We start from the raw sequence: 26,210 nt of genomic DNA on the forward strand, positions 1-26,210 counted from the left end.
ACTAAAAAAAAAAATCCATTAGTTTAAAGTTGTAATGTGCGTGATAATTACACAAAAGGCGGCATTGCCAGGTATGCTTCTGAAATGGTTATCTAGTTTTAGTTGGCAGTAAAAAGATTTGTACCAAATATTTGTTTTAATAAGATGTGTATAGTATTCTGATAGAGTTGTTATAATCTGCATTAGTATGCATGCACATAAAATACACATAAAAATACTTTTTTTACATAAGTGTGGTATTCTGGAGGTAGCATCTGACAGCATCAAACTGAAATTAAAAATAAAGCCACAGTTATTTCTAGATCTGAATTTTAAACACATGCTTACTTGCACTGGCTCTCTTGATAGCACCAGAAGTTCCCCGGGGGGGGGTGGGGGTTGTGTTTGCTAGCCCCTAAATGGTTCAACTTATTACATAGTCCTAGCTATGTAATAAAATTCATTATACACTAAGGATCCCTTAACTCAACTGAAAGACAAGCCAAATCTTTTAAATGGAAAAAAAACCAAAAACACCAAAAACACCAAACCAAAAACATATTTTATGTGTTTACAGGAGTCATAGTTCTCAAATGAGAAAAAAGCCGGGGGGGGGAGTCCTCTACTTACCTGCCGCTTCACCCTTCATTAGTTACTCATTACCTGTTCTTTCCATTGACTTTTACTAAATCATTAAGGAGATGAATTTCCAAACTAAGGGGAAACACAAACATAGATCTAACAAATAGTATGTAGTAGCTTGGTTAGATGTTTCTGTGTCCAGACAGTAGTAAATTGAAATGTTTCAAGTTCTTAACTGACTGAGCCAACACCTAGTTAGGCCAGTGAACTTACTAAGAAGTAGTGTTTGACTTGAAGAGTAGACATTGGTGAATTGTGTTGCTACCCCTTATAATTGATACTAACTGGAAAGTGTTGGAAAGGAACTTGATATTTCTGAGTGAATTTCTGCTAGGGACTGGTGAGGCAGATTACTTTGTAGCTGCCGACTGTATGACTTTCTTATATCTCGAAAAAACTGCAGCAAAAGCTGCTCGCTCCACAGAAAAATGAGTTTAGACTAGATGGACCGTACGTGCCATCAAGATCATTCTGTCCCAGCAGCACTTCTGCTGAACGAGCTGGTACTTTGGTAGCCTTATCTGAAAGCAACCTGTAACCTACTAGCCTGGAGCAGATGGAAGAAGTACCTGGAGTGCACCTTATGACTAAGGGTCTGGGAATGCTGTCCACACACCACAGTCCCTCAGCTCTTGGAAACCCTGGAGTCTACATCCTCTGGGGCCATGTACTTAACATCAGGTACACTTCAAAATAATAATCAGCTGACCCAAATGGATCAAAAGACATGCATGAATTATGTTCCTAATAAACCCTCAGTAAGTAACCTTATGACAGCCTGAAAAAACTTAACTAAACACTCGGCCTATAATATTAGACATTGTTAGCAGGCTTTGATCAGGCTAGGTAGAAGGATAAATTCTGGCTTGCTTTATGATTGAGGCATGTAATTAAAATTGATGATTGAATCTTGTATTTGCAATTGGTAAATGCTTAAATCAGCCTACCAGATTGGGTGTATATAGTAACTGGACTGGGGAGAGCAAGCTGGAAAACACAAAAGCATTGCCAGCTGCTTCAACAAACAGGATGGAAATGGTGCGTATTCACTCTCTCGTGTTCTTAATACTCAGTAGTGAGTTAATTTGGCAGGTTTAAACTGTAGGCTTCAGCATGGTGATTACATTTTAAAAAGCAGAGCTTAAAACAACTCAAGTGTCTGGATGAGGTGGGCAAAAGGGGTGGAAAATTCTCGGTTTTAATCCAACCCCAGTAATCCAGTAGTTCTTCAAAAAGGAGTCACAGGACCCTCTTTAAAACAACTCTTTTGTGACCTTTATTCAAGTGCACTGTATGATCTAATTTCAAATTTGTTGTATTATTTTCAGGCCTAAATTTAATGGAGGGAGGTCATAATTTGTTTCTTAAAAACGAAAAAGGAGTCTGTTAATAGTAATAAACCTGTCATCTCGTGGGAAGGTTTTCCTCTTGTACTTACTCTACTTGCTTCAGTAACATTCAGCTCAACCTCTCCGGACTTCAGTGTTTCTGAGATATTGATCATCTTTCCTTGGACTTGGGTGGGTTCTCCGAGATCCCACGACAGCTTTGCCGATCGGCTTTACAGCTGCTGTCAGTTCTTCTGTACTCAGGAGATGCCTTGAAATACTTTGTATTCAGCCTCCAACACTAAAAGAGCTGCTGAGTAGAACACATCCATTTTGATTCTGAAGATGGGATTTTCTGTCTCTTGAAAACATAAGGATATCTCTATAATCCCAAATTACTTCCATTCTACACATTGAAGAGCTGATGTTGCCCCTAAGCAAGCAAATCTATTGCAGTAAGAGGATATGTGGGACAATCAAGAGCAGCAAGATCAAAAATAAGATAAAAGTGAAGATACAGACAAAGAAACACTTACAGCATATTTATGCATCAGAATGATGCACGAATAAGGTTTAATACAGGATTCTAGAGTTGCTTGTAATCTGTTACTTAGATCCTATGCTCCGCTGTAGAGGGCAGTTATTTCAAAAGCTGACATTTGTATTTGAGAAGGCATTTATTTAGGAAATTCAGTGTACTCATTGAATAATCGGATAGCTAACATGGAACCTTAAAATATGAAAACTAGTGGTGTATCTCTGAAATGTTGATTAATACTAAAACTTAAAACCAAGTGTTCTGAGACTGTGGTATGCAGAGGGGGCACAATTTCTCCCTATGCAGCCAAAGGCTTTTTATGTGTATATCTTGGTGTATCTACCCTGCAGAACATAGGGGCAGCGTTAAAATATCTGCGTAAGTAATACATTAGGCACAAGGTCGTAGAGGAGCTCTATGAAGGTAAATTTCTCTCTTCTCAGCGTACTGATTTTTCTCACCGTATACTTCATAGTGCCAGTATTTCTAGCTCTGGGTATCTGTGCTACTCTGCAGTTCTTTGTCTTGGTTGTGGTAAGGGGAAGAATTGAATTTCTTTAACTTCTTAAATAATTGATAACTTCATTATAAAATTAAAAATATAAGTATAAACCATGTCCATGGGAAAGTAACTTATTAATGAGGTTATAGAGTGGCTACAAAATGAGTTAACCAAAATACCCTTTGGGCTATAACAAGTGTGATACTCATCTACACTGACTACTATTAATTACTGTGATTGATGGGTACTGCACAGACAGGACAAATAGACTGCCTTAAATTTTCTTATACCCCTTTTTTTGTTCTTACTGCAAGTCAGATCACCTTTAAGTTATCTAGTAATTCCCAGAACATATAGAGCCATGCAGCAGCCATAGAAGCACATGCACGGTTCCACATCCAAGAACCATTGGATAATCCATTGTAAATCCAATCTCCAGTGGCTGGAGGACAAAACACGGTATACCCGAGAAATGTGCGGATGGCTGTCTGCGCTCCTGACCGTGAAATGGTATTATTGGCTAGTTTGAAAGTTCATTTTCAGAAATGTTCTCTTCTAAACTGCTTCTTGTGTTACTGCTTTTGAAAACAAATACTGAGTTAGGTTAGTTTATTTAGATGAAAAGTACTGTACTTTAAGTTGCTGATGAAGTAGCTAATGACATAACCGTCATATGTGATGTATTTATTAATGCAAAAAAATCTTCAGCTTTGATTTGCTCAGAAAAAACATACTGCAGACTTACTTATAATGTGCTGTGTAATCTAACTTCATATTTCTAATTTCAAGACTGAAAATCAGCTCAAGTGAATTCGTACAATGATTTTTATGCGGATTTAGTCTAGCAAATTTGTCTGTTAGAAGAGTTCTCATACTCACAGTAAATTTGAGTCATTCTACATAGGGTGGAGGTATTTTGCACTTAATATGTCCTTTCTTTAGTGTCAGCTCACAAAACATTAATCTACACATGTAACATTGCTATATTATGCCTCCTTTATTCAGCTTTAAACAGATAGTTTCCATGGTAGTGGCAACGTCAATCAACCAGAACATGCCTCTGACCTGACTTAATTTCCACTAATATCCTAATGTGGTTAGTTGAATTGGTCTGCTATACCAAATGAACAACATAGATTTAGTTCTTGTTGCTAGAGCACGTGGGTGTTGAAGCTTTCACTGTGTTTTGTTCCGTGAAGAGTTTACAATTTTAACTTGTTTGTTTGTTTGCTTGTTTTAATAGGATCGAAAACTTCTTGCCACAGCTCAGCAGATGCTCCAGGACAGCAAGACAAAAATAGAAGTTATAAGGATGCAGATTCTTCAGGCAGTCCAGACCAATGAATTGGCTTTTGATAATGGTGATGCAATAGAAAGGGAATAGGAATCATTAATGTCAGAATGCCGTGTAGATATGTACCCATATGCACACAGAGTTATCCTAAATTTCTAACAGGAATGTTAGACACAGCTTGCATGAACTAAAAATAATCGGAGACTAGGCATACAGTTGTATGTGTTAGGATGCTAAATACATCTGGCTTGAAGCAAACTACCATCTCTCTCCATCATCCTTCTTATACCTTATGCAGTCCATTTTTGCATTGTGGTCTTCATTCTCCCTTCATGCGTGCTTTCTTTTGTCTTAACAATAACTAGTAATTTTCTTTAAAGCATATAATCTTTTCACTATCCTAAAAAAAAAAAAATCGGACACAGGTACAAAGCCTGCTTGTCATACTTAAATAGATTGACCTCATTATTACTAATGGGAGCACAGATGGAGGCAAATTTTTGCTGTCTTTATGGGTATTTAGGCTAGATTGAGTAGTAAACAATTATTTTAAAAACAATTTAAAAATCAGTGTTTTCAAAACGACCTGACTTGAAATACTTACGCTGCATTTCAGAATTAGTTTTAAACTTGCATTTCTTTGGAAATCTTTAAATTAAAAAAAAAAAAAAAAAAAATTACCCCTGAGCTATAATAGCATGAGTGTACTATAAAATTGTGGGCATATCGGTACATCTCTAAGTCTTGAATTTTATTTGTATGCATTTCTGAGTATCGAAGTTGTGTGAGGATGCTCGTAATCAGGGCCTGGATATATCCTAGATAATGAAAACCTTGTCTGTGTCTGTGTGTGTGTGTTTTGGTTGGGGGGGGGGGGGTGGTTTTCTTTGTTTCTGCATTTGTGACACTTCTGGCTTTTTTTAACACCCCATCTTAGCACACGGATTATGTATATCATTTGTTCAAAAGAAAAAAGAAAGGTATTCAAGCTAGAAAGGTCTTTCAAATGCCTTTTTGTGTTCCTACTACTCTTAGAGCTTTCAACAGAAAGGAATATATCCAGGAAACTTTCTAATTCTGTTTAGGAAATCTAAACCCTGTAAGAAGTGGACATTAGAATGGTTAACCCAAACTATTTGGGGAAGGCAGCATATGGGACCCCTTACATTCTCTGTGCTGGCAGAAGCCAGGTTCCCTGGGATTTCGTGTGAAGCAGGAGAATTCTCAGAAACTGATCAGGGATCTGCTTAGCTACAGAGTAGTTTGAAAGAGAAATCCTCAGAGTGGGGTTCAGAAATGTTGAAGTCTCAAAACCTCCTTGTTGCCAGCTGAATGATGTTTGGGAGATTTGGCTTTTGTCCCTCAACTCCCCTGAAGACATGTTCTTTTTCTCGCATTGTCTAGCAATTATAGCTCTTCAAGGAGTAGGACCCATTTATTAAGAGGCCCTGATCAATTATTTCTTCCTCCAAATGCAGATCCTTAAAATTTCAGTGTTGCTTTTACAACATGCTTCAAGCTTTTCTTTGGACTACTAAATCTGCATGTCTCATTCCTTTTTTTTTTTTTTTCCTTTATTTTTTTTCTTCTCCCCTCTGTTTATATGGGGGAGGAGTTAATATTAAAGAAATTAAACATGGGCATGGTCTTCAATGAAGATTGTTTGTCTCTCTTTGCAGCAAAACCTGTGATAAGCCCTCTTGAACTCCGAATGGAAGAATTACGACATCATTTCAGGATAGAGTACGCTGTAGCAGAAGGTGCAAAAAATGTGATGAAATTACTTGGATCTGGGAAAGTTACCGACAGAAAGGCACTTTCAGAAGTAATTTACGTCATTACAATTTCTGATACTTTATTTTAAATGTTCTTTCAAGAAAAAAAATTTGAATATTTCAATTTTTTTTATTTTAAAAAGGCACAAGCAAGATTTAATGAATCAAGCCAGAAGCTGGACCTCTTGAAGTATTCACTGGAACAGAGATTGAATGAACTTCCTAAAAACCATCCCAAAAGCAGTATTATTATAGAGGAGCTTTCATTGGTCTCTTCACCCACATTAAGTCCTCGTCAAAGTGTAATATCCACTCAAAACCAGTATAGTACACTGTCCAAACCAGCAGCTTTAACAGGTATGATTTATGGAGCTTTTTTTTTGTTTTTTGTGTTGTTTTTTTTTTGTTGTTGTTGTTTTTGTGTTAATTAAATGGTTTCAAAGAAGTCTTTAATGCCAGCTTTATTTCTTTCTGGACATATTTCATTGTTGTTCTTTTCCTAGACAAAGGCATTTAGAATTTCCAAGTGTCTCTGCCCCTAAAAATGCAGATACGTTTCTTTGATTTATTTTTTGACCTTTTTATAATCCTATTGAAAAAAATGAAGTTCTGGCCTTAAGTTAGGTCACTATGGAACGATATTACTAGCATTTACCTAACACCTTTCATCTTTAGATTATCAAGCACTTTAAAAGGTGGGTAAGTATCATTATCCCCATTTTACAGATGGGGAAACTGAGTTGCAGAAGGGTTAAGTGACTTGCCCTGGTCATACAAGTCAGTGGCAGAGCTGGAGATAGGCACCCAGCTTTTCTCCCAGTCCCTGTTTTACCCACTGGACCACACTGGCTTCCTAGAAGGTGAGATTTATGCTACCAAAACATGCATTATGTTTCTAAACCAAAGAGGGAGGTCCTAACAAACGTGCATGGAACTATTGAAACCTCTATATATTGGTGTGAATTGTTTTCCTTGCAATTAAACATGGAGATTTTATTTTTTTTTAAGAGACTTGGCCTACTGTGAGGAAACAGTACACCTATATATAAATATAAGACTTAGGAACTTGTCATAGTTTGGGTTCACCTGGAATTGTTGTCCTTCATTGGAAGTAAACTGTTTCAAGAAATGAGCCATACTTTAACAAAGCTCTTAAACATTTGCCTCCCAGCGTTCTTAAAGAAAAGCAAATTCTTTTGACTACTTGGGGGTATGTTGCTTTACTAAATTTATTTGATAAGTGGTTGTATAAGAATTACTAGTACAGATAGGTTTGGGTTTTTGTTTTGTTTCCTAAAACATTTTACATGTTGCTATTAAGCCAACCATTAACAGAGTAAGTTTATTACAAAAACAATCTGTAATTCAAATGTTGCTCTAGTTATACATGTATAACTGAAACCAGAATTTAGTTTTGAAGTACTGTGGTGTTATATTTTCAAACAAAAAGAGGAACTCTTCTGCTGAGCTGCAATAATAATAAAATGGAGCGAGTCTACTTGTCTTCCATTTTGGTTCAATAAGACACGTAGCAAAGGGTAAAAAGCATCAGGACCTCAGCCGAGAGCCCTTGTAAAGCTGCAGAGTGGCGAGGGGAACTTTTTTTTCTTCATGTGGAATCTCAAATGATCAGTGACCATGGGCAGGAAGTATGGTGCCTTGGGTTTAAAACAGATTTTTTTTTTATTATTTTATTTTTTTTAATTCTTTTCCTGCAATACATAATCACAGATACATTATACTGACAAATAATTCCTCTTTAAATGTGATTTACTGATACATATGAACAGTTTCTAACAGGAATTATCAAAACAGAGCTACATGCTTGTGAAGTTCTTAATAGTTTCACTTTCATATTGGCTACACAAAGAGCTTTTGTATTGAACTGGATTTAAATGAACGGTGTCTTTGTCTTTTGCCTCTAACACTGTGAAAAATAGATCAGTGCTACTGTCATACTTCTTAAAGTGCATCAACAGAACTTTCTGATACGCATCCAGTCCTTGTGCAAGATTATAGCCTTTCTGCTTATTAGTTTCTCTCTTTTTTTTTTTTCTTTTTTCTTTTTTCTTTTTTTCTTTTTTCCCTAAACAGAGTTTGGGAATGAAGTATTCTTTTACCTTTTAACCTGTCTCGGGAGCCAATAGCATCTCTCTGTCTTCATAGCCTAATGCTTAGCTGTCACTTAGGGCTGTTAGTTCCCTACAGGATGGGATTTCTTCTCAGACTGGTTTCTTGGCGTCCGTTCTGTGGGCTGTAAAGTTGCCAGACCATTTTTAGGTCAAGTCTGACTTAAGTTTCTGTTACAAAAGAGTACTTTTAAGTGTCACAGTTAAGTACATTTGCTATCAAAAGAATACTGCATTCAGGAGCTGCATTTCTAGCTGACAATATGATTATGAACTGGCTAATTTCACCACTTCTAATAGTTAATTTTGTTAGTGGTGTCACAGTTTTACAGATGCTATCTTGTACAGGATGAGGTAAGCCTACCGTTCTTGTAACCATCTGTGGTATTCAGATGTTTCTGTGCTGCTGGAGGAAACTCTTAAATTAGATCAGCAGCCTCCGTACCTCATCTGGTTAAAGATGTAGAAGATTTTTGAAGAGTAGCTTCTCGTCTCAGCTTTTATAAATCCAAATTCAGTCAAGTTGGAAGAATTCCATGATTTTTGAATTATGTACGAACTCAAATTTGACTTTAGCATGCAGCAGGCAAATGTGATCTCTGACTGTATCTTAAACAAATTTGTAGTCTCAATAGTCAATGTGTTCATTTTAATTACCAAAGCAATGTATCCAATATTAATTGGTTATATAAAACTGGTGGAAAATTGTTATTGTCCCATCTGCAACATGCCTTGATTTAATAAGAAACTTAGGATTTGTCATCTAAAAAAATGACATTGCTTACAACTTGAACCCAAGTCCGTTGGGTTCTCAAGTGAAGAAAACAGAAGAAATACTTCTGAGACACGGAACAAAAACTTAAATTTTGTGTTGTTTTCGTGAACTCTTGCTCCTTCTAGAAGGTTGAGTCCCACATATTTGACTTTTAAACTTGCTTGTTTTCAGTGTATTTGTCTGTCTTAGGTCTGTCTTTTGATTTCATCTGATATTTCTGTTCTACCCTGTAGGGTTCAGAATGTGAGCTATTGCCATAAATCAATCACTAGTCATTCACTTTGTTTACTTAAGAACAGAAATCTTTGATAAATCATTGTCTGTCTTGTTCTAGGTACCCTGGAAGTTAGGCTGATGGGCTGCCAAGATATTTTGGAAAATGTCCCTGGTCGATCAAAAGCCACATCGATTACGCTACCTGGTTGGAGTCCAAATGAAGCCAGAACATCTTTCATGAGCAGAACCAGTAAAAGTAAAAGTGGGAGTAGTAGAAACCTTCTGAAAACTGATGACTTGTCCAGTTCAGTATACTCTTACTTATTTTTATGCGTATCTTTTATTTACATTTTAATGTGCATGCTGTGTTCTGTAATTTAAAATACTAAATTGATTTGAAGCTTTAAACTTACGTGTTTCTTCATCTGTCAAGTTTTAAAAAAGAAAAAAAAAACAAAAACAACAAACCCACAACCACACTATTATGCCCATAAGAACCAATTAAATATGAGATTACATTTTTAAGGGAAACTTACTGAAGATTTTTTTGTTTGTGGAAAATCCTCTTAAAGATTTAAGCTGAGTTTGTGTACTTTACTTACAGATGAAGTCTGTGCTGTACTGAAGCTGGATAACACTGTGGTTGGTCAAACTAGCTGGAAACCTATTTCCAATCAGTCATGGGATCAGAAATTTACACTGGAACTAGACAGGGTAAAAATGTGGTCTTACTTCACTGACAGCTGTAGTCGATTCTTTAGATTAATTTCATGTTGCTTGCTTTCTTTTTTCCTGTTGTTGTGATTGTGTTCAGATTTCATACGTGCAAGTATTCCCATCCTTAACAGAATGAGCTCCCTGAGGTTAAGTTGTTATGCTGGGCTGGCATTCCAGAAATTTTACCTTTTCTGGCCTACACACTGACATAATATTTTTATCCAAGATCTAACACTTAGCATCTTTTTAGTCTGTGACAGATGGTGCTTAAATTTTTATTAGGATCATCAACTTCTCATTATTTATCAGTAAATTCTAATATCAGATACAGTTTGGGTATTTTGGTAAAGCTATGTCATAGAATTTTTACAGTGCTTCTGTAAAAGTCTTCTCATGTGAAGCTGATCAGTTCTTCAGTAATAATAAATAAATTTGCTAAGAGTTCTTTCCTAGAACTTTGAATGTTACTTGCAGGACACAAGTATCGAAATTATACTTGATGTTTCTTTCCTCACACCTTTTGAAGAGAATTTATTTAGGTTTAATCAAGCATTTGGTTTTTAGATACCCGATAGTCATAGTATTTTAAGATACGAGGATTTTTTTTTTCCGTCAGTGTTTAGAATAAACTGAAAAATAATCTATATTTTAGGAGCCTAAATGTCATCTCTAGTATATATTTAAAACAAATGTGAAAAAAAAAAAAGCCACCTTCCTGTTTTTGCTCTCTCCCTGCCTCACCCCACCCCTCCGAGCCCCAAGCCAGATTCCTTCCATCTAGGAAGGAAGCAGTTTTAGACCTGCAGGTAGAAAATGGAGAAATTCGGGTTCCAGTTAGGAGTAGTGCAGAACAAAACTAGCAGCTGTGGAGTCCTCAAGCCTTGATTATTCTCAGATTAAGACTAGAAGTAGTCAAAGTTTAGTAGCTGCTCCTACCAGCCTAGTAGGCGTCACATTCACTATTTAAGAACTCAGTATTAGATGCTTTTTGGTGCCAGAAAAAGACCTTGCTTCTGCTGGGCATGACCAGTCATCCTTCCGTGTTTGAAATGCACATTTCAAACCCCATCATTTTTTTATCTGTTGCTGCTTCTTAAATATTGTTTCATTTAAAACCTACAGCTATCATATAAAGACAGTAAATTGATGCATCATGATGGAATTAAACTATGCTGAGTAACATACAATGCGGCTGTTATATTGTATTGCAGGATTCTTCATATTTGTAACAAGCTTTTGTAACAAACATGTAAGACACCCTAAGAATATATAAATCCCACCAGCAAGATATAGCAGTAGTTCCTATTAGTTTCAAGATTTTGGCCCCTCTTCATGACCACCTTGCAAAACCTGTATGTATTTCTAGAGATACTATATAAAGTCTTGCATCATGGTGTGTATGCAGGTACTAAAATGTCACTATGCAGCCGTGCAATGCAATTGGTACTTGTAAACAACATGGAAGACTAGTAAAGTTGAGGTTTCTAAACACAGGTAAAAATTTGTTGTCAGAGCTTGAGCTAAAATATCTTGAACTAGCGCTGCTGTTAGACTGACTCAAAAAGTCTGGTGCCTGTTTGTGACTCTCTCCTTCTACTCTTGGGGGAATTTTACACTTTTATTTGGACACTGGTGATCACGTCTGAACTGAAGTGAAATGCTACAATCATCCTAGTGAGCGCTTGCTCAGTATGGCTAGTTAGCCCTGGCACTCTTGTAAAGTAACAGCTCTGCATCTTGATCCTGGAGTTGCTAGATCTTATGATTGTACAGAGGTAGCTCTTGCAGAACAATTGCTAATAAGTAATTTCCTGTGTATATGTTTCCTGTCGTAGTCACGTGAATTAGAAATCTCAGTTTATTGGCGTGACTGGAGATCTTTGTGTGCAGTAAAGTTTCTGAGGTTGGAGGACTTCCTGGATAACCAACGGCATGGCATGTGTCTCTATCTTGAACCCCAGGGCACTCTGTTTGCAGAGGTAAGCATGTTTCTTTGAAGCACTTGAGCATACTTGCAAGTATTATATTGCAGAATAGTTTAAGAAGTTTTTCTTAAACTTTTAAGAATGCATTTTGTTCTGAAGCTTGAATTATAACACACCTTATTTGAACTGCAGGTTACGTTTTTTAATCCAGTTATTGAAAGAAGACCAAAACTCCAGAGGCAGAAGAAAATTTTTTCAAAACAGCAAGGTGATTGTTTAATATAAACATGTAAAGCTTAAAAATTATACAGATCTGTGATATTTTTTAATATAGAGACCTAATATTTGCCTGTGAATAAAACTGCTGATAATGAAGGATTTGGCATTGCATTTAGAAATGTTTTGGTTTAGAATTCCTTATTATGCATTAGCATTTAGTAGTGAATAATTAGGAATTGCTAAGGAATATGACAAATCCAGTTTGTTCTTCATAAACTATAAACTGATTAATATGATTTTTTTTTTTTTTTTAATTATAGCTTTTGGTAATAAGTAAGGAAATTACTTGCACTCTATTTTCTTTTTTCACAATATCCACAGGCAAAACATTTCTCAGAGCTCCTCAAATGAATATTAATATTGCCACTTGGGGAAGGCTGGTGAGAAGAGCTATTCCTACAGTAAATCACTCTGGCACCTTCAGCCCTCAAGCATCAGTGCCTGCTACTGGGCCAGTGGTTGATGCACACATTTCTGAACTAACACTGCCAGCCAGGTAGGTACACCTACAAATTTTAAGTACTTTTAAGAGCAAGAGTAACAGTGAGATGCTTATGTCCTAACGTACATAATGTACGTCAAATCTGTTTATTCTGCAAGACTGCAGACTTTCAATGTTTTAATTTTGGACATCTGTTTCATAGGCAGATCTACACACATGAGATTTGTTTTAGGAGAAATTACATAGCGTGCAGTTTTAAGTTGGTTTTCATACTATTAAAATGGTCTCTGCTATACAGTGAGGACTTATTTATTTTCTTGCCAGTGACTCTCCTGTAGCCAAATTGGACTTTGAACTTGAGCCTGAGCCTCCGCCTGCTCCACCCCGTGCATCTTCTCTTGGGGAAATATGTGAATCTTCCTCTGAGATAAAGGCTCCTGATGTGCCGTCTCAGGCAAGTAGCTTTAAGAAATTCATGCTTTACGGTTTAACAAGGTTGTAATATTGGCATCTTTATGATGGATTTCTTCCCTTATATTTCAGCATATGCTCCCATAACTTACACATACAGAATTGTCTCAACAGAATGCTCCAATTACTCTTGGTGGCAAACTGTTTCCATGGTTGGTGTCTTTAACTCTTCATGTCATTGGTTCCACCACAGAAAAAACAAAAGCCCAAAATCATTAGAATATTCAGGAAAAAGTGGTTTTATTAACAAAGAGCAGAATGACTGGAGCAATAGGTTTCATCCATCTGTTAGAAGCTTGCTTATCTGTATCATCTTAAAGTATACCATTTTAGCTTAGAGAATTCTTGTGTTAAGAATTTCACACGCTTATAGTAAAATTTCTGCATTCGTTTGCCTTCGCAATCAGTTTTAAATTTTCAGACTTCTTTTTCGTCACAGGATGAAGTAACAGCTTATGATTTTGAAAATGGCAGAAATAGCATTGTCCCAAAACTCCAGCCTGAAATAATCTGTGAGCCTGACGCTCCCCATTCAGACATAAAATACACCAACACCCGAGAGCCTGAAGATAGAAGGTAAAAACGCAGTGGTTTTGCTGTTGATCTGAATATATTTCTTAAAGTTAACAAACTAGAAGATTTTTGACTCTTTTTTGTTTACATAGATCACAACAAAGATTTCAATTCAATCTGAAGGATTTTAGATGTTGTGCTGTACTGGGCAGAGGACATTTTGGAAAGGTAAGTGTCAAAAGGCTATATCCGATGGCAAGGCTATATCAAAAACTAGATATAGCTCTTAAATGAATTGCTTCTCTTTTGTTTTAGGTGCTGTTGGCAGAGTACAAAAACACAAACGAGATGTTTGCTATTAAAGCCTTAAAGAAAGGAGATATTGTCGCTCGTGATGAAGTAGACAGGTCAGTTTGTAAAATACAATACATGGATTCCATAAATCAGTTGTGTTTTCTTTCTGCATGCAACACAACTGTAAGCTCTACCAAAGAGTAGTTAAATTCAGTGAAAGAGCAAAACAAGTTGTCATCTCCCTGCATAGTTGGCTGCTGCAGGCACGTACTCTTTCTTTTGGGGCAAGGAGGGAGCAGCGTAGCCCAGGAACACTGATTCGTTTTCATGCCCCTCTTACCGTGCCTGTACTACAGCTCTGATTTAAAGCGGATCCTGTTTTTCATTTAGGTTCTTTTGCAATTATTTGTTCTAATTACTTGTTCTAGAGACTTCCATCACATTTCAGGAGGACAGCGTGACTATGTTTTCTTTACTGGCAGAAAGACCTATAATGGTATTCTTCAACCTGTAACATGCTGTCATACTTTGTCCATCGTATTTGCCCTTAAGAAGTCCTGTGTATACTCCACTGTTGTTCTTTTTTTTAATCTTTTTGCCCCAAAACTCAGATTTTTCTTTGCTTGGAAGTGAAGTGGCAGTTACAAAACTGTCTAGCTTTAGCGCAGGAAGGTGCTTTTACAACTGTTTTGTAGTGACTATATTCATTTGACTTGCAGGAAGAAAGATAACTGTATTAAGACAAAGCTACACATTAACCAATTGGATTGAGGAGAAATAATCTGGCATTACTATAGATATATCTCTCTAATATTGGTACTGGTTTTCCACTTTATGTATTGTATACAATTAAAACAAGAATGGATTGAAGCTAATGTCACATGATACTGATGCATACTTAATGCAAGTCTGAGTATTTGGAAGGAAAATTGGCAGGGTACAATTTTCATGGACTGCTGGGTTTCCTTTTTTGTTTGTGAAAGCTAAATGTAACTTCGTGGAAATCCTGGCATCAATTTACTGTGTGTGCAAGTATTAAAACCGCTCTCTTGAAACAAAAAAATGTTCTTATCTTACCCGGAGGAATAGAGGAAAAAACATGAGGTATAAATTACCAATAGTTTCTGAGAGTTGAAAAATTGTGGTTCAGGATTCAGCTTGAAATTTTTACTGATTTTCTGTTTGCAGCTTGATGTGTGAAAAGCGAATATTTGAAACTGTGAATAGTGTAAGACATCCCTTCTTGGTGAACCTTTTTGCTTGTTTCCAAACCAAAGATCACGTTTGCTTTGTAATGGAATATGCTGCTGGTGGGGACCTGATGATGCACATCCATACTGATGTCTTCTCTGAACCAAGAGCAGTGTGAGTATCCATCCCTTTCTGTGGCATTAAGTGAAGGGCATTTTGTCAGCGGGTAAGAACGAGGGTCTTTATCGCCACATGCCTCTACGTTATGTCATTTCAGTAAATACTGTTCAAGTTTTTAAAAGGGTCAGAAATTCTAACTGATTTTGTTAGAAAAAGACACATGTGGGTTTAATGTGCCTGAACCTACACTGAATTGAAAAATTATATACAAATATTTAATGTTTGTAATACTTTTTTTTTTTTTTAAGATTATATGAAAAAGCTAAATGAAAAGTTAAAATAGCAGACAAGGCTAAAAAAGGAAAGAATAAGCCAAATTAGAAATCCTTCAATGCCACGGCAGTGGACACTACAGAAAATCTGTCCTCCAGGCCAAGCGAACATACTACAGCTCGAGAGCTGCAAGTTTAAGCATGTTTTGCCATCTGACTTTAAAACTCTGACCTTGTCTAATCTGTACCTGAAAAAAGAATCCGTAACCTTCAGAGGATGGTTAATAAAAAAGATCAATAATAATGGACTTCACATTCTGAAGAGCAAGACTAAATCCACTGAAATTTTAACTTTATCTTTTTCAACAGATTCTATGCTGCATGCGTGGTTCTTGGACTTCAGTATTTACATGAACACAAAATAGTATATAGGTAAGTAGTCATTGACCCATTTCCAACAGATGAATTTCAGCTATTTGAATAGTACTGAGGAAACATCAGTGATGCAATTTTGTTCTCAAATGTTCATTTAGAGATTTGAAGTTGGATAACTTATTGCTGGACACAGAAGGCTTCGTGAAAATTGCTGACTTCGGTCTTTGCAAAGAAGGTAACAGGCCTTAAATTTTCTTTCTAGGGGAATTCTACAGTCTGTCTTACTCTTGACTGTTCCTTGAGACTTCTGGACTGCCAAAGGTGTATAGTGTATACTTACCCTCTGTCATTGAAGGAAAAAATAGATCTCTGATTGTACAAATGTGGAGATAGGAGGAAGTTCCTTAGTAGGGAAAGAGCAGGAGCACCTGAGCATAGCCCTATGTTTTTATTTATTTTTTTCAGTTGTGAGCATCACCTCTTCATCATGTCTCTGCTTATTAATAGGGCATACTGCTGCATTTTACAAGTCAGCAGAAAAAGCATTAGGTGTTTCTTTTTCCTCATTCTAAACATGTTGACACTGTACAATGAAATCAAGTACCGTTATAATCCATACCTCACTCTTACTTTTTTACAAACTCATTATCTATTTTTTTTTAACTCTGAAATAGTGGTAACTCTAAGTATATGGAAATGACATGCAAAGTATATTATAGCTAAAATGGAGAAATTTATCCCAAAAGGGGAGCCTAGATGCGGGAAAGTTACTTTCGAGCATCCTACTACTGGCAACTACTTTTCAAATAAGACAAAATAGAGGTAGCAACTGAATTTGCAGTGTCTTTCTCAAACCCCATTGGGGAGGAAGATCTGGAAAGGTCTATTTCCTTCTCCAGTTTGCATAGTCTGTCCTCCATATTTTTTCCTTTTAGATAGCTTAAGAGGGAATTTAGTAAATTCAGTAGGTATTCAAACATTACTGTTGTCTTTAATATGTCTTTAATAGGGCGAGTCCTGTGACTTTAGCTACAGAGAAGTTCCATAAATGACAAAAGGAAATGAGGACAAGGAAAGCTTTTTGGTTTACTGACTACTACAATAAATGGTTTTCTTCTGCAGCACCTCCACTTGTAGTGTCACATCAGTCCTTGTGGTGCTGATGTCCCAAACTGTGCCCCTCTTGCAAATATACAGGGCTTATTTTGCTCAACGTTGTTAGATAACTGGGGGACAAAGGTGTAAGTGGAACCTTAATTTGTCTCATTGCATGTAGTTCAGGATAGAAGAACTTCTACTGAAGCAGAGGTGGAACAAGGGCGTGGGAGGGAAGAATGGGGGAACTACTGGAACTACGCTATCGGCTGAAGTTGCTCTAGCGAGGCTTTACTGGCTGGAGAAATAGGTTGTAGAGTGGCAGAAAATACTGCTTGCTTTTCATGAACTGTAACTTTTCAGGAATGGGATTTGGAGACAGAACAAGCACATTCTGTGGCACACCGGAATTTCTTGCTCCAGAGGTGCTGACAGAAACTTCCTATACAAGAGCTGTAGACTGGTGGGGTCTTGGTGTACTTATCTATGAGATGCTAGTGGGTGAGGTAAGTTCTAGTAAGATACAATGGAGTCATAAAACTACTCTATGTTAAAAAGGTTACAAAACTCAGATACCTGCCTGTCACCATTTAATATGCCCTATCTGTCACAGTTGTATCAATACTTGTATATACAGTATGTATAGGCATACTTAGCTTTACAGTGAGCAGCTTAATGTGTTTCATCAAGAAAAAGAAGCATTAAATACTGAGCAGCTACTTACCTGATGCTAGCCGCTGTAATGCTATACAAGTTGACGAGTCATGTCATGAGCTTGAAATATCAGCAGTTGTGGAAGTGCATGAGTTGTAGCTGGTCCAAGACTTAACCTCTAGATTTTTGTTTTATTTTGATTTAAGGCATAATGATGTAATGAAAAACAACTTACAGTAATGGCACATTAATATCGGTGTCTCTAAGCAAGAACATAGCACATCTGGTTTTGGGGAGCGCAGTTGCCAGCGCACATCTGTTATCGTCAAATTGGGAAGCGTACAGCTATAGCATCTTCTGCTTTCAAACGCTTTTGGGGGGGAAAGAAACTCCTTAACTCCTGTAGCTTGAATGGAAGTGAACTTTAATGCATCAAACTGGATAGTAGTGAAAGATTATGCCAAACGCAATGCTGTTTACCATTTGAATTACACATACACTAGAATAGAATGCCCCAGTTCCCTATAAATGAGCTGGTATAAATAAATTACTATTGAATAGTTCTTTACCATTGCATATATTGCTTTACCTTCTGGTCTTTTTGTTAGAGTATCTCCCAGGTAGCACAGTGATGGCTTACATGCCAAAAAGGGGAGAAAAACTATAGGTTTGCCTATCATTTTGTTCTTTTTCAATGTTCAACTTTCTTTCACTTCCTTTCAGGTAAAAAAGGACAAAAAGCTTGTAGGGTGTTGCCTACATCTGTCAGGCCCCTTCAAAACCCTTTGAAAACCTTTGAGCTGTAACATGCTAAAGAGATTACAAAACCAAGTTAGTCTTGACCGCGTTACTCGTGACTGGCAGCTGTCCCAAAGAAGAGCTGATCCATAGTTTCCACGTTCCCTGTATATCTTGTGTCAGAGTTTAAAGAAGATCCCATTTTTAGGTGTTTCTACTTCTAATAGCACATTCTAAAGAATAGCCCTTCAGTAAGAATTAAGGGATAATACCAACTTGCCTTACTTTTCTCTCTTCCTTATGGAAAACTACCCTATCTGTTTCTCAGAAAAGCAAGACTTCATTTCGGGGTGTCCAATTCTAACTGGTCAGCTGAATATACGTTGTTTGCAACTGTAAGTGATTTTTAAGCCTGTTTAATAGTGGTTTTTTACTACTTTCATTATAGTCTCCCTTCCCTGGAGATGATGAAGAAGAGGTGTTTGACAGCATTGTAAATGATGAAGTAAGATATCCACGATTTCTGTCTACAGAAGCCATCTCTATAATGAGACGGGTAAGAACATAATAATAATATTACAGTATTCCTCTCTTATCCTGTTTCCTCTCCAGCATTAAGGAAATTAATTACTTTTGTGAGGAACAAAACACTTTAAGAAGCTATGCTTGGTATTTTTTTTCTACAATTAAATTTCAGACTTGCTTCACTTGTGCTGTGTCATGCTCCCTATCACCTTAAATGAAAATTGTCAGTGCCATTTCCACTTTTTTCAGGAGCAAGCTTTTCTTTTTAAAATGTAAAATACCAGAGGCTCTATTTTTTCCCAAACTAAGTTTCCTAGTTGTAGTGAACTACAGTTCATCTCTCTTTCCCTAGCAGAACACCGCTGTGTTGACCTATTTGGTAGATTAACGTTGTCACATGAATATTTTAATTCAAAGACTTCTAAATCTTTTTGGGTTTCCTTCCAACTGGGGCAGGGAACAGCATACCCGTGGCACCTGCAGTCCCATGCTTGGCAAAGAACAGCTGATTTTGTTCATGGCTGTTATAAGTGCTATTCCTTACCGTAACGCCTCCGCTTATCTAAAGAAGATGCTCGAACCTGTCTAAGTTAGAAGCGTGCCACAGTTGACAGAAAGGCATCTACTGGAGGCGATTCAAAGCCTTTGGAAGCAGCCTCCCCACTTACTTACATGTCTGACACTGAGTATCAGTCTAGCACCCACATCAGCCATGTGCTGCAGCATGTAAGTTAAAGCACGTCACAGGAACTACTGTGACGTAAGTATTTAAGTAACAGCATAAATAGTCTATAGCTCAAAATGATTGCTTACTCCCAGGGAGAGAGTGTTTGTCTAGAGAAAGAAGGAAGAATAGAGTTTTCAGGCAGTACCTGGGGAGGGTATTTTCACTATGAAAATTATCATGCCAATATTCACTGCACCCAGAGTATGCATACCGTGAACTATGTGCTTGCAGATCACTAGTTGTAGCCGTGCGTGCGCTCTTCCCATCAGAGAAATTCTTACATAATATATAGTAGACAGTATTTTTTGACAGCCGCATCACGAATGTTTCAACCCACCCTGATGCTGAGCACGCTGCCTGGAACAGGGGTCTGCTCACAGCAGCATGATTCATTCACAAGTGGGAGCATCTAACATCTGGTGTTAACTAGAAAACCCTTTTATTTGGCTGGGTGTGTAAAGCAGCATTCAGCCCTCTCTTGATAAATCAGCTGCTGTGAAATAGCTGGGCACAGGAGAGAGCAGAGTCATCTCTCTTCTGAGCCAGGCAAGAAATACTAGCTTATGTAAAGTCCGTACCCCCTCCAGCGAGAAGCACGCTTTTCAATAGCTCTGTGCTGAACACCAGCCCCACAAATCACCTCAGGCACCAAGACTTGGTACCACAGAGACAGATTAGTCTGCCCTTTACATGTTCACAGCCAGGCTGCTGGTGGGATTGTGCTAACAGGTTGAGGCATCTCTAAAAGAGCACCGCTATCTCTAGCTACGTACATCTCAAGTTTTGTCTTTCCCGTTCTTTGAGGACCAAGAACTTTGTAGAGGTCAGGCAATATGAATTTCACTGTCTATCCACTCTTGGTGTTGGCTCTTACCCAGTAGCACTCATCCCCTCCCTAGTTCCTCCCTTTACCCCCGAGTTTTTTGCACTGAAACCTCGTGTGTTTTGTCAGCTGCTACGAAGGAATCCAGAGCGGCGTCTTGGAGCTGGAGAGAAAGATGCTGAGGATGTGAAAAAGCATCACTTCTTCAGGGTGAGCACAAACTAGTATTATTTCTAAGGAGAGGAAGGAGTAGAGACAGGAAACTAAACATCAGTTGGTTTCTTTTACAGCTAATAGATTGGAATGCTTTACTGGCCAAGAAAGTGAAGCCTCCTTTTGTACCCACCATTAGAGGACGAGAAGATGTTAGTAATTTTGATGACGAATTTACCTCTGAAGCACCTATCCTCACTCCACCTCGGGAACCAAGGATACTGTCAGAAGAAGAGCAGGAAATGTTCAGAGATTTTGATTACATTGCTGATTGGTGTTAACTTCCAGACACTGTGAAACCCCAGCTGACTGGCTCACAAGAATGCCTCTCTTGGAAGAAGACCGACCCTTCAATTGCTCTCTGTGCCACCTGTAGCTTCTGGGTTTTTTTTACATCACATGAAGATCCTTTTAAGTACTGTTTTAACACTCTTGTGAAGAGTGGCCTCTTTGTATATTGTTTTTTATCTGAGCACTGGAAAGCAGTTCTTGAGCTGAGTTGGTGAACCCAGGCTGTACTAAGCTTCCCACACATGAGCACACGTGGATCTGTACTGTTTCTCTCACTCTTCTACAGCAGATAACATCACTTTTTTAAACTATCTGCCTTAAGTGGGAAAAGCAGACTTTGAGCTAGGTAATCACGTCTCTCTACTCGGCCACATTGAAATAGAAGTTTGGGATACTGATGACACTCACGCAGAACATGGTTCTAGCTGGAGAAGGCAAATGATTTCAGTTAAATATTATCTTGTGCAGTCTATAAAACTACACGTTTCTATGTACACCTTCATCTTGTGTTCTTAAAATAATGGTATTGAGAACAGATATGCCTTGTTTTGTAAATTTTCTATGGTATTTATTAGGAAAAATGTTAAACGCCTTGCCTTTGAGATAACAACAGCGTAAGTGCTTCCATTACCAAGAAAAATCCAGAAAAATCCGGAAAGTTTACCAAAGCCACTTGCCAAACAGTTTTGCCTTCAAGCTTTTTAAGCACGGCTTAAAATCCTGGTTGATATGAAGAATGTAACAAGGATGTCGCTCAGTCTAACCACACCGAGCAAAGCATATGCATTTCCCAGCCCACCCACCTCTGTCCTCAGACTCAGGCCTTTCCCACTCGCCCAGTGGACAGATAAGTTAACCAGTCTGTATCTAACCACCTAGATCATCCTCTATCTGCTGTACAATATCATATCACTTTCAGAAAACATAAGGATTTTCAATGTATACATGCTGTGAACATGTATATTTGGAAGTTGTAATGTATTCTTATGTCCAGGCAAGTAATTTAATTATACCACTTCATTAATCTTGCACAGCGGCCAAGTGAACAACAGAGAACTCTGAGTGAAAAAAATATTTGTATGCACATAGGCCACTGAACTCCACAACTTAGATTGGCAGTCACTGAGGGTAAAAGCAATATGTTGTAACAGAATGTATAAATATTTTTGATAAAAACAGTGTATATTTTATAAACCCCTTAACACTAAAAGCTGTACCTCAAAAGTCGAAAAATAATTTAGACCAGACACTGTGCATACTTGTAAACCAAGACCTACTTTTGGTATCTGGTGTTCTGTGGGCAAATATTAATTCTTGGAAAATAAATTTTCCACGTGGTCCTTTGCTCTAGCACTGTTCAGAGCCGATTGCATATGTAATCTCACAGGTTCATCCTAGCCAGGAGTCTGCTGTTTGGGGGCTAAGACAGCAAGAATCAGCACTCAAATGACTTCAAAACTTGCCATTTTAGTCATTCAAAGAAGAAACGCGAACCACTCCAGCGTGCAACGCTAAGGTGGTGGTTTAAAGTCATAATGCTGGAGAGACCTGCAGGGTCAGGCAGGGGAGAGGCTTAGGGAGGAAAAAAAAAAAAAAAAAATAAAAAAAAAAAAGGTTAAATAGGTCTAAATCAGGCATCCCCCCCGCAGGAACAAGGAGGGCATCTTTGCCAGCTCTACAAATCATGTTTGGCAGAGTGAGTCAAGTTTTCAGCATTACTTGTTTCCAGATTCTAATTAACAAGAAACAAATTATGGTCCTGTATCTAGCTGAAACCAATACTTTTGAGGTACAGTCAGCTCACCTTTTTTGGTTCCCAAATATATATATATGAGCATCTAACAGGGTGCTTAACACTTATGAAAGTATCCTCAAAAACACCTTTTTGTAACTACATCTTGTACAGAAATCTTTTTTTTAATCTAAGTAAATCACTTAAAAAAATTAAAAAAAATTAGAGGGCAGGGTATGTTCACCCAGTTAAGCTGAAAGAAAGCACTAATTTTATCTCTGTAGTTTTTTAAATATTTCTAGGCAGATTAAGATTTTAAACCCTAGATTGTAAATATATTTTGCTATACTTTATCTGTATGTGGCTGCTCAAGCACTTTGTAAGGAAATTAGGATATTTTAGAATGGTACACTATGCATTAAAATGAACTGTGCCTTTAACAAAATGTCATTCTAAGTGTTTTGCAGTCATTAATATCACAAATTAAAGTTTTAAATAGAGTAATTTGTAAATTGTGTCCCAAACATGATTTTGCTGTTTCTTGAAGTGACTTGTCATGTTTTCTCCACAGGTTAACTTCAGAAAAGAACTTGCACTCAGGAGGGGACTTACAGAAACCCAATCTCTTAGCAGTAGCTCAGTGTACTTCCATTCATTTTTTTAAAAATCAAAACAAATAGTTACCTCTGAGCATACCTTCTTTCCAAGGCTGAAGGAAGGCAGCCTCCTCGTGCTTGGGTGAGCAGTCCTGCTGAAGGGAGCAGGAGAAGACCATGTCTATTGAAGTCTGGCCAGCCTGAATCGGCACTCTCCCTTCGTGGGCTTCCTTTGAGGGCAGGGGGAGACAAGACTCGCTCCCCTCCTGGCTATTTTCTTCATTACAGCCTCTTTCCCCACCCCCCCAGGAAAGCTCCACAAACAAAAACAAACCTATACCCAACCCACAATGAGCTTGTTCTTTAAGCAGAGAATGAAGGTTTCTTTTCTGCATGCAAAGAAATATTTACTCCTAAGAGTAAACTAAACATTTCACGTAAGACCATTGCCTAGAGACACTGAACTTCAATACTTAACTAAGCAATCATTCCAGAAAGGGCCGGCTCCAAATGAAGGTACAGACGGTTTCAAATATCTAGTCTAAACTGCAGCTGAATTAACATAGGAAGCGCCTGCAGATACTATGCCCTTGCCTTTGTTGTGTGTGGGGAATGCAATCCTTCAGCACTCCGGGCTGCTCCCAGGCTCCCTGCCGAACCACCTTCCAGCAACAACGTAGAGAACCCAAACCCTATAAACAGCTGAAGTGTAGCCAGTCTCCTTGCTGGCACTTTAGGCTCTACTTGTCACGCAGCCTTTGCTACCACTTAGCTTCGGTAACGCAAGAAGGTGGTAATTGGCTAAAACAGGCTGCAGAGCTGCAGCAACCTCCTCTCCAGCTCCCCACACCCGTCCCTGCGATCCCGAGAACTGCTGGTGCGGCATGCACACAGACCTGCCCCACACCGCTGAGAAATGCTCCAGCCAGGAACAAGGAGAGCCCGCTTCTGAATGAGAAGCTTCCGTAAGAGAAGCCAAAATCCTTAGCTTCATCAAAGCATCTCACTAAAGGGGTCATAACTGCCTAAAAATGAATTCAGAGTTACACTTTTTTTTTCTCCCCTGGAATGCTTCACGTTAACTGTAGTGTACTGGACCTGCAGTAACTGGTTTTCAGAATATACAGCCCCTTCAAGCATACTCCTCGTTCTGCCTCTTTGGGCTGCGCGGTTACTGCCATCTCCACACCAAGGGAGGTGTAGGAACTGCTTGCGGAATTGCAGGCAGGGGCAGGGGCAAGGCAGGACAGTACCTCCCTGCCTCCCTCTGCTGCGCTCCAGAGCTTTGCACAGATGTATTTAAGTTTCAGTCCAGACAGCTTCTGCTGTACGTAACAATTTCAACTGCAAACACTCACCACTCACATGTCAAGTGCTCATGCGTAATGCCTGAAAGCATTTAAAATAAGAGCATTATTGTCAATATAAGTTTCAGCCATTTTTAACCTGCACATAGTAGATTTAACACACTGATCTATGCTGGAAAGTACACTCATGGTGAAAGAACTTCCACCTTTGCCTTTCCAAACTGTAACAGTATATTAAAGGTCAGGCCCTGCCTATTCAAGGCATTGCACCTTCTCCCACAGAGCAGGGAGACAGAGCAGCTCAGAGCAAGACAGGGAAAGCCCAGGTGATAGAAAGTGTTCCAACAAAGTTTAAGGAAATCCATTGGACATGAGAATACCATCCCTCCAAACTACCAAGACCACCACCTTTAACATTGCACCAGAATTTTTCATGACTGCAACCGACAGCTTCAGTGGTGTAACAGAATTGTACAGCCTTTGTTGTTTGTTTACAGAAAAAAAAAAACCAAAACAAAACAAAAACACACAAAACATTGAGCTGCCACATTTCAATAGTCTGGACTGGCAGAAGAGGATTAAAACTAAACCAGCAAGAAAACAGTGAGGGCTACTGACAATCAGTGCTACTCGCATTGGACACACAGCCTTCCCTCTGGATGGCTTAGGACCAGATCTGGAGCAAGCTGACCCCTCAGCTGTTCATTTTGGTAATTAACATGAATTTGCACCTGTGATACAAAATTCACTCAGGAACCAGAAGCCTCCCAGTTAAGTACATTTGTTGCTTTGCACACAGAGGGACACTGTCAGGAGGCAACTCGTTTTCAAAGCTGTTCGTCTGGGGAGGGTGGAATAACTGCTGGCCTTCACTCCGCAGCACCTGGTGCATCACTTCAAACAAGCAAGGGCTCACTTGGAACGTAACAGTGCCAAAAGCTTTACCACTGGCCAGCCCGGCTGCGGGGCGGACTGATAGGTCAGAACATTTAACAAAAACTTGTACTAGGAATATTTTTTACCTTCCTTTGTACAGTACCAAGCATCACAAAGTTGTCAGGAATTCAACTAAAGTAAGACTCCTTATGTTTCCCTTCAGCTGCTTTATCATTATGTCAAAATTCACAGAAGCAAAGCGGAGAGACATCAGTGAAAATCAGGGAGAGTGTGCCAAGGATGTGACTAATCCCTCCACAACAAATTTGGAAATCTTTAGCAGCAGTTGTGCAAATACTCGAACCGCTTTTCAGCAACTGTTTGCGTTCTGGGTTAAGTCATCCACACTCTACAGCTAACTACAAATACTAAAGCCACACTAGAGATTAAGAACTGTCAAGAAAGCGAGCATTTAAGCAGCCTTGCGACCAAGTCCATAAGTACGAAGCTAACTCTACCATTCTGGGGACTGCATTCCAGTTCTCAGCGTGTGGAACAGCATGCGCATGTCAAATTGTGGTCATATTCACAAGATGGTAAGTGTTTTTGGAAAAGTTTATTTGGGAATTACATAATATTTTAAATTTTCCAAAATACATCTTACTAGATTCCCTACAAAAGAAATCTAAATAAGTACAACAATATGAAATTAAGTTTGTTGCAACAGTCATTAAATATTTACTTCCACTAATATATACATACAAAATGCCACACAATGAGCTCGTTTACCCTTGGAATGTGTGCTGCGTTCCAGCAGTTATGCTCCATCTCCATATCCTCCAGTTCCACAACATGA

General features: G+C 38.3%; 1 protein-coding gene across 10 annotated transcripts in view; it reads left to right on the forward strand.

Annotated features, from left to right (window-relative positions):
- The window catches only part of PKN2 (protein kinase N2), a 67,208-nt gene that overhangs the window by 34,935 nt on the left and 6,063 nt on the right, over window positions 1-26,210 (forward strand). For 6 of the 10 annotated variants that reach the window (XM_082313657.1, XM_082313658.1, XM_082313660.1 and 3 more), the window contains 19 exons: window positions 4,233-4,350; window positions 5,963-6,108; window positions 6,202-6,415; window positions 9,297-9,482; window positions 9,783-9,892; window positions 11,731-11,874; window positions 12,013-12,088; window positions 12,421-12,595; window positions 12,866-12,995; window positions 13,452-13,588; window positions 13,678-13,753; window positions 13,841-13,932; window positions 15,008-15,184; window positions 15,772-15,834; window positions 15,936-16,012; window positions 17,236-17,378; window positions 18,713-18,820; window positions 20,469-20,549; window positions 20,630-23,107. In XM_082313657.1, coding sequence (XP_082169783.1) covers window positions 4,233-4,350; window positions 5,963-6,108; window positions 6,202-6,415; window positions 9,297-9,482; window positions 9,783-9,892; window positions 11,731-11,874; window positions 12,013-12,088; window positions 12,421-12,595; window positions 12,866-12,995; window positions 13,452-13,588; window positions 13,678-13,753; window positions 13,841-13,932; window positions 15,008-15,184; window positions 15,772-15,834; window positions 15,936-16,012; window positions 17,236-17,378; window positions 18,713-18,820; window positions 20,469-20,549; window positions 20,630-20,833 — 2,457 coding nt within the window. In that variant the 3' untranslated portion in view covers window positions 20,834-23,107. Of the gene's footprint in view, window positions 1-4,232; window positions 4,351-5,962; window positions 6,109-6,201; window positions 6,416-9,296; window positions 9,483-9,782; window positions 9,893-11,730; window positions 11,875-12,012; window positions 12,089-12,420; window positions 12,596-12,865; window positions 12,996-13,451; window positions 13,589-13,677; window positions 13,754-13,840; window positions 13,933-15,007; window positions 15,185-15,771; window positions 15,835-15,935; window positions 16,013-17,235; window positions 17,379-18,712; window positions 18,821-20,468; window positions 20,550-20,629; window positions 23,108-23,146; window positions 25,951-26,210 lie in introns of those variants that run through there. The other 4 variants (XR_014228340.1, XR_014228342.1, XR_014228341.1 and 1 more) reach the window with 3 other exon arrangements.

Source organism: Platalea leucorodia (genome assembly GCF_965183815.1).
Source record: "Platalea leucorodia genome assembly, chromosome: 5".
In the NCBI taxonomy this organism is placed as follows: Eukaryota; Metazoa; Chordata; class Aves; order Pelecaniformes; family Threskiornithidae; genus Platalea; species Platalea leucorodia.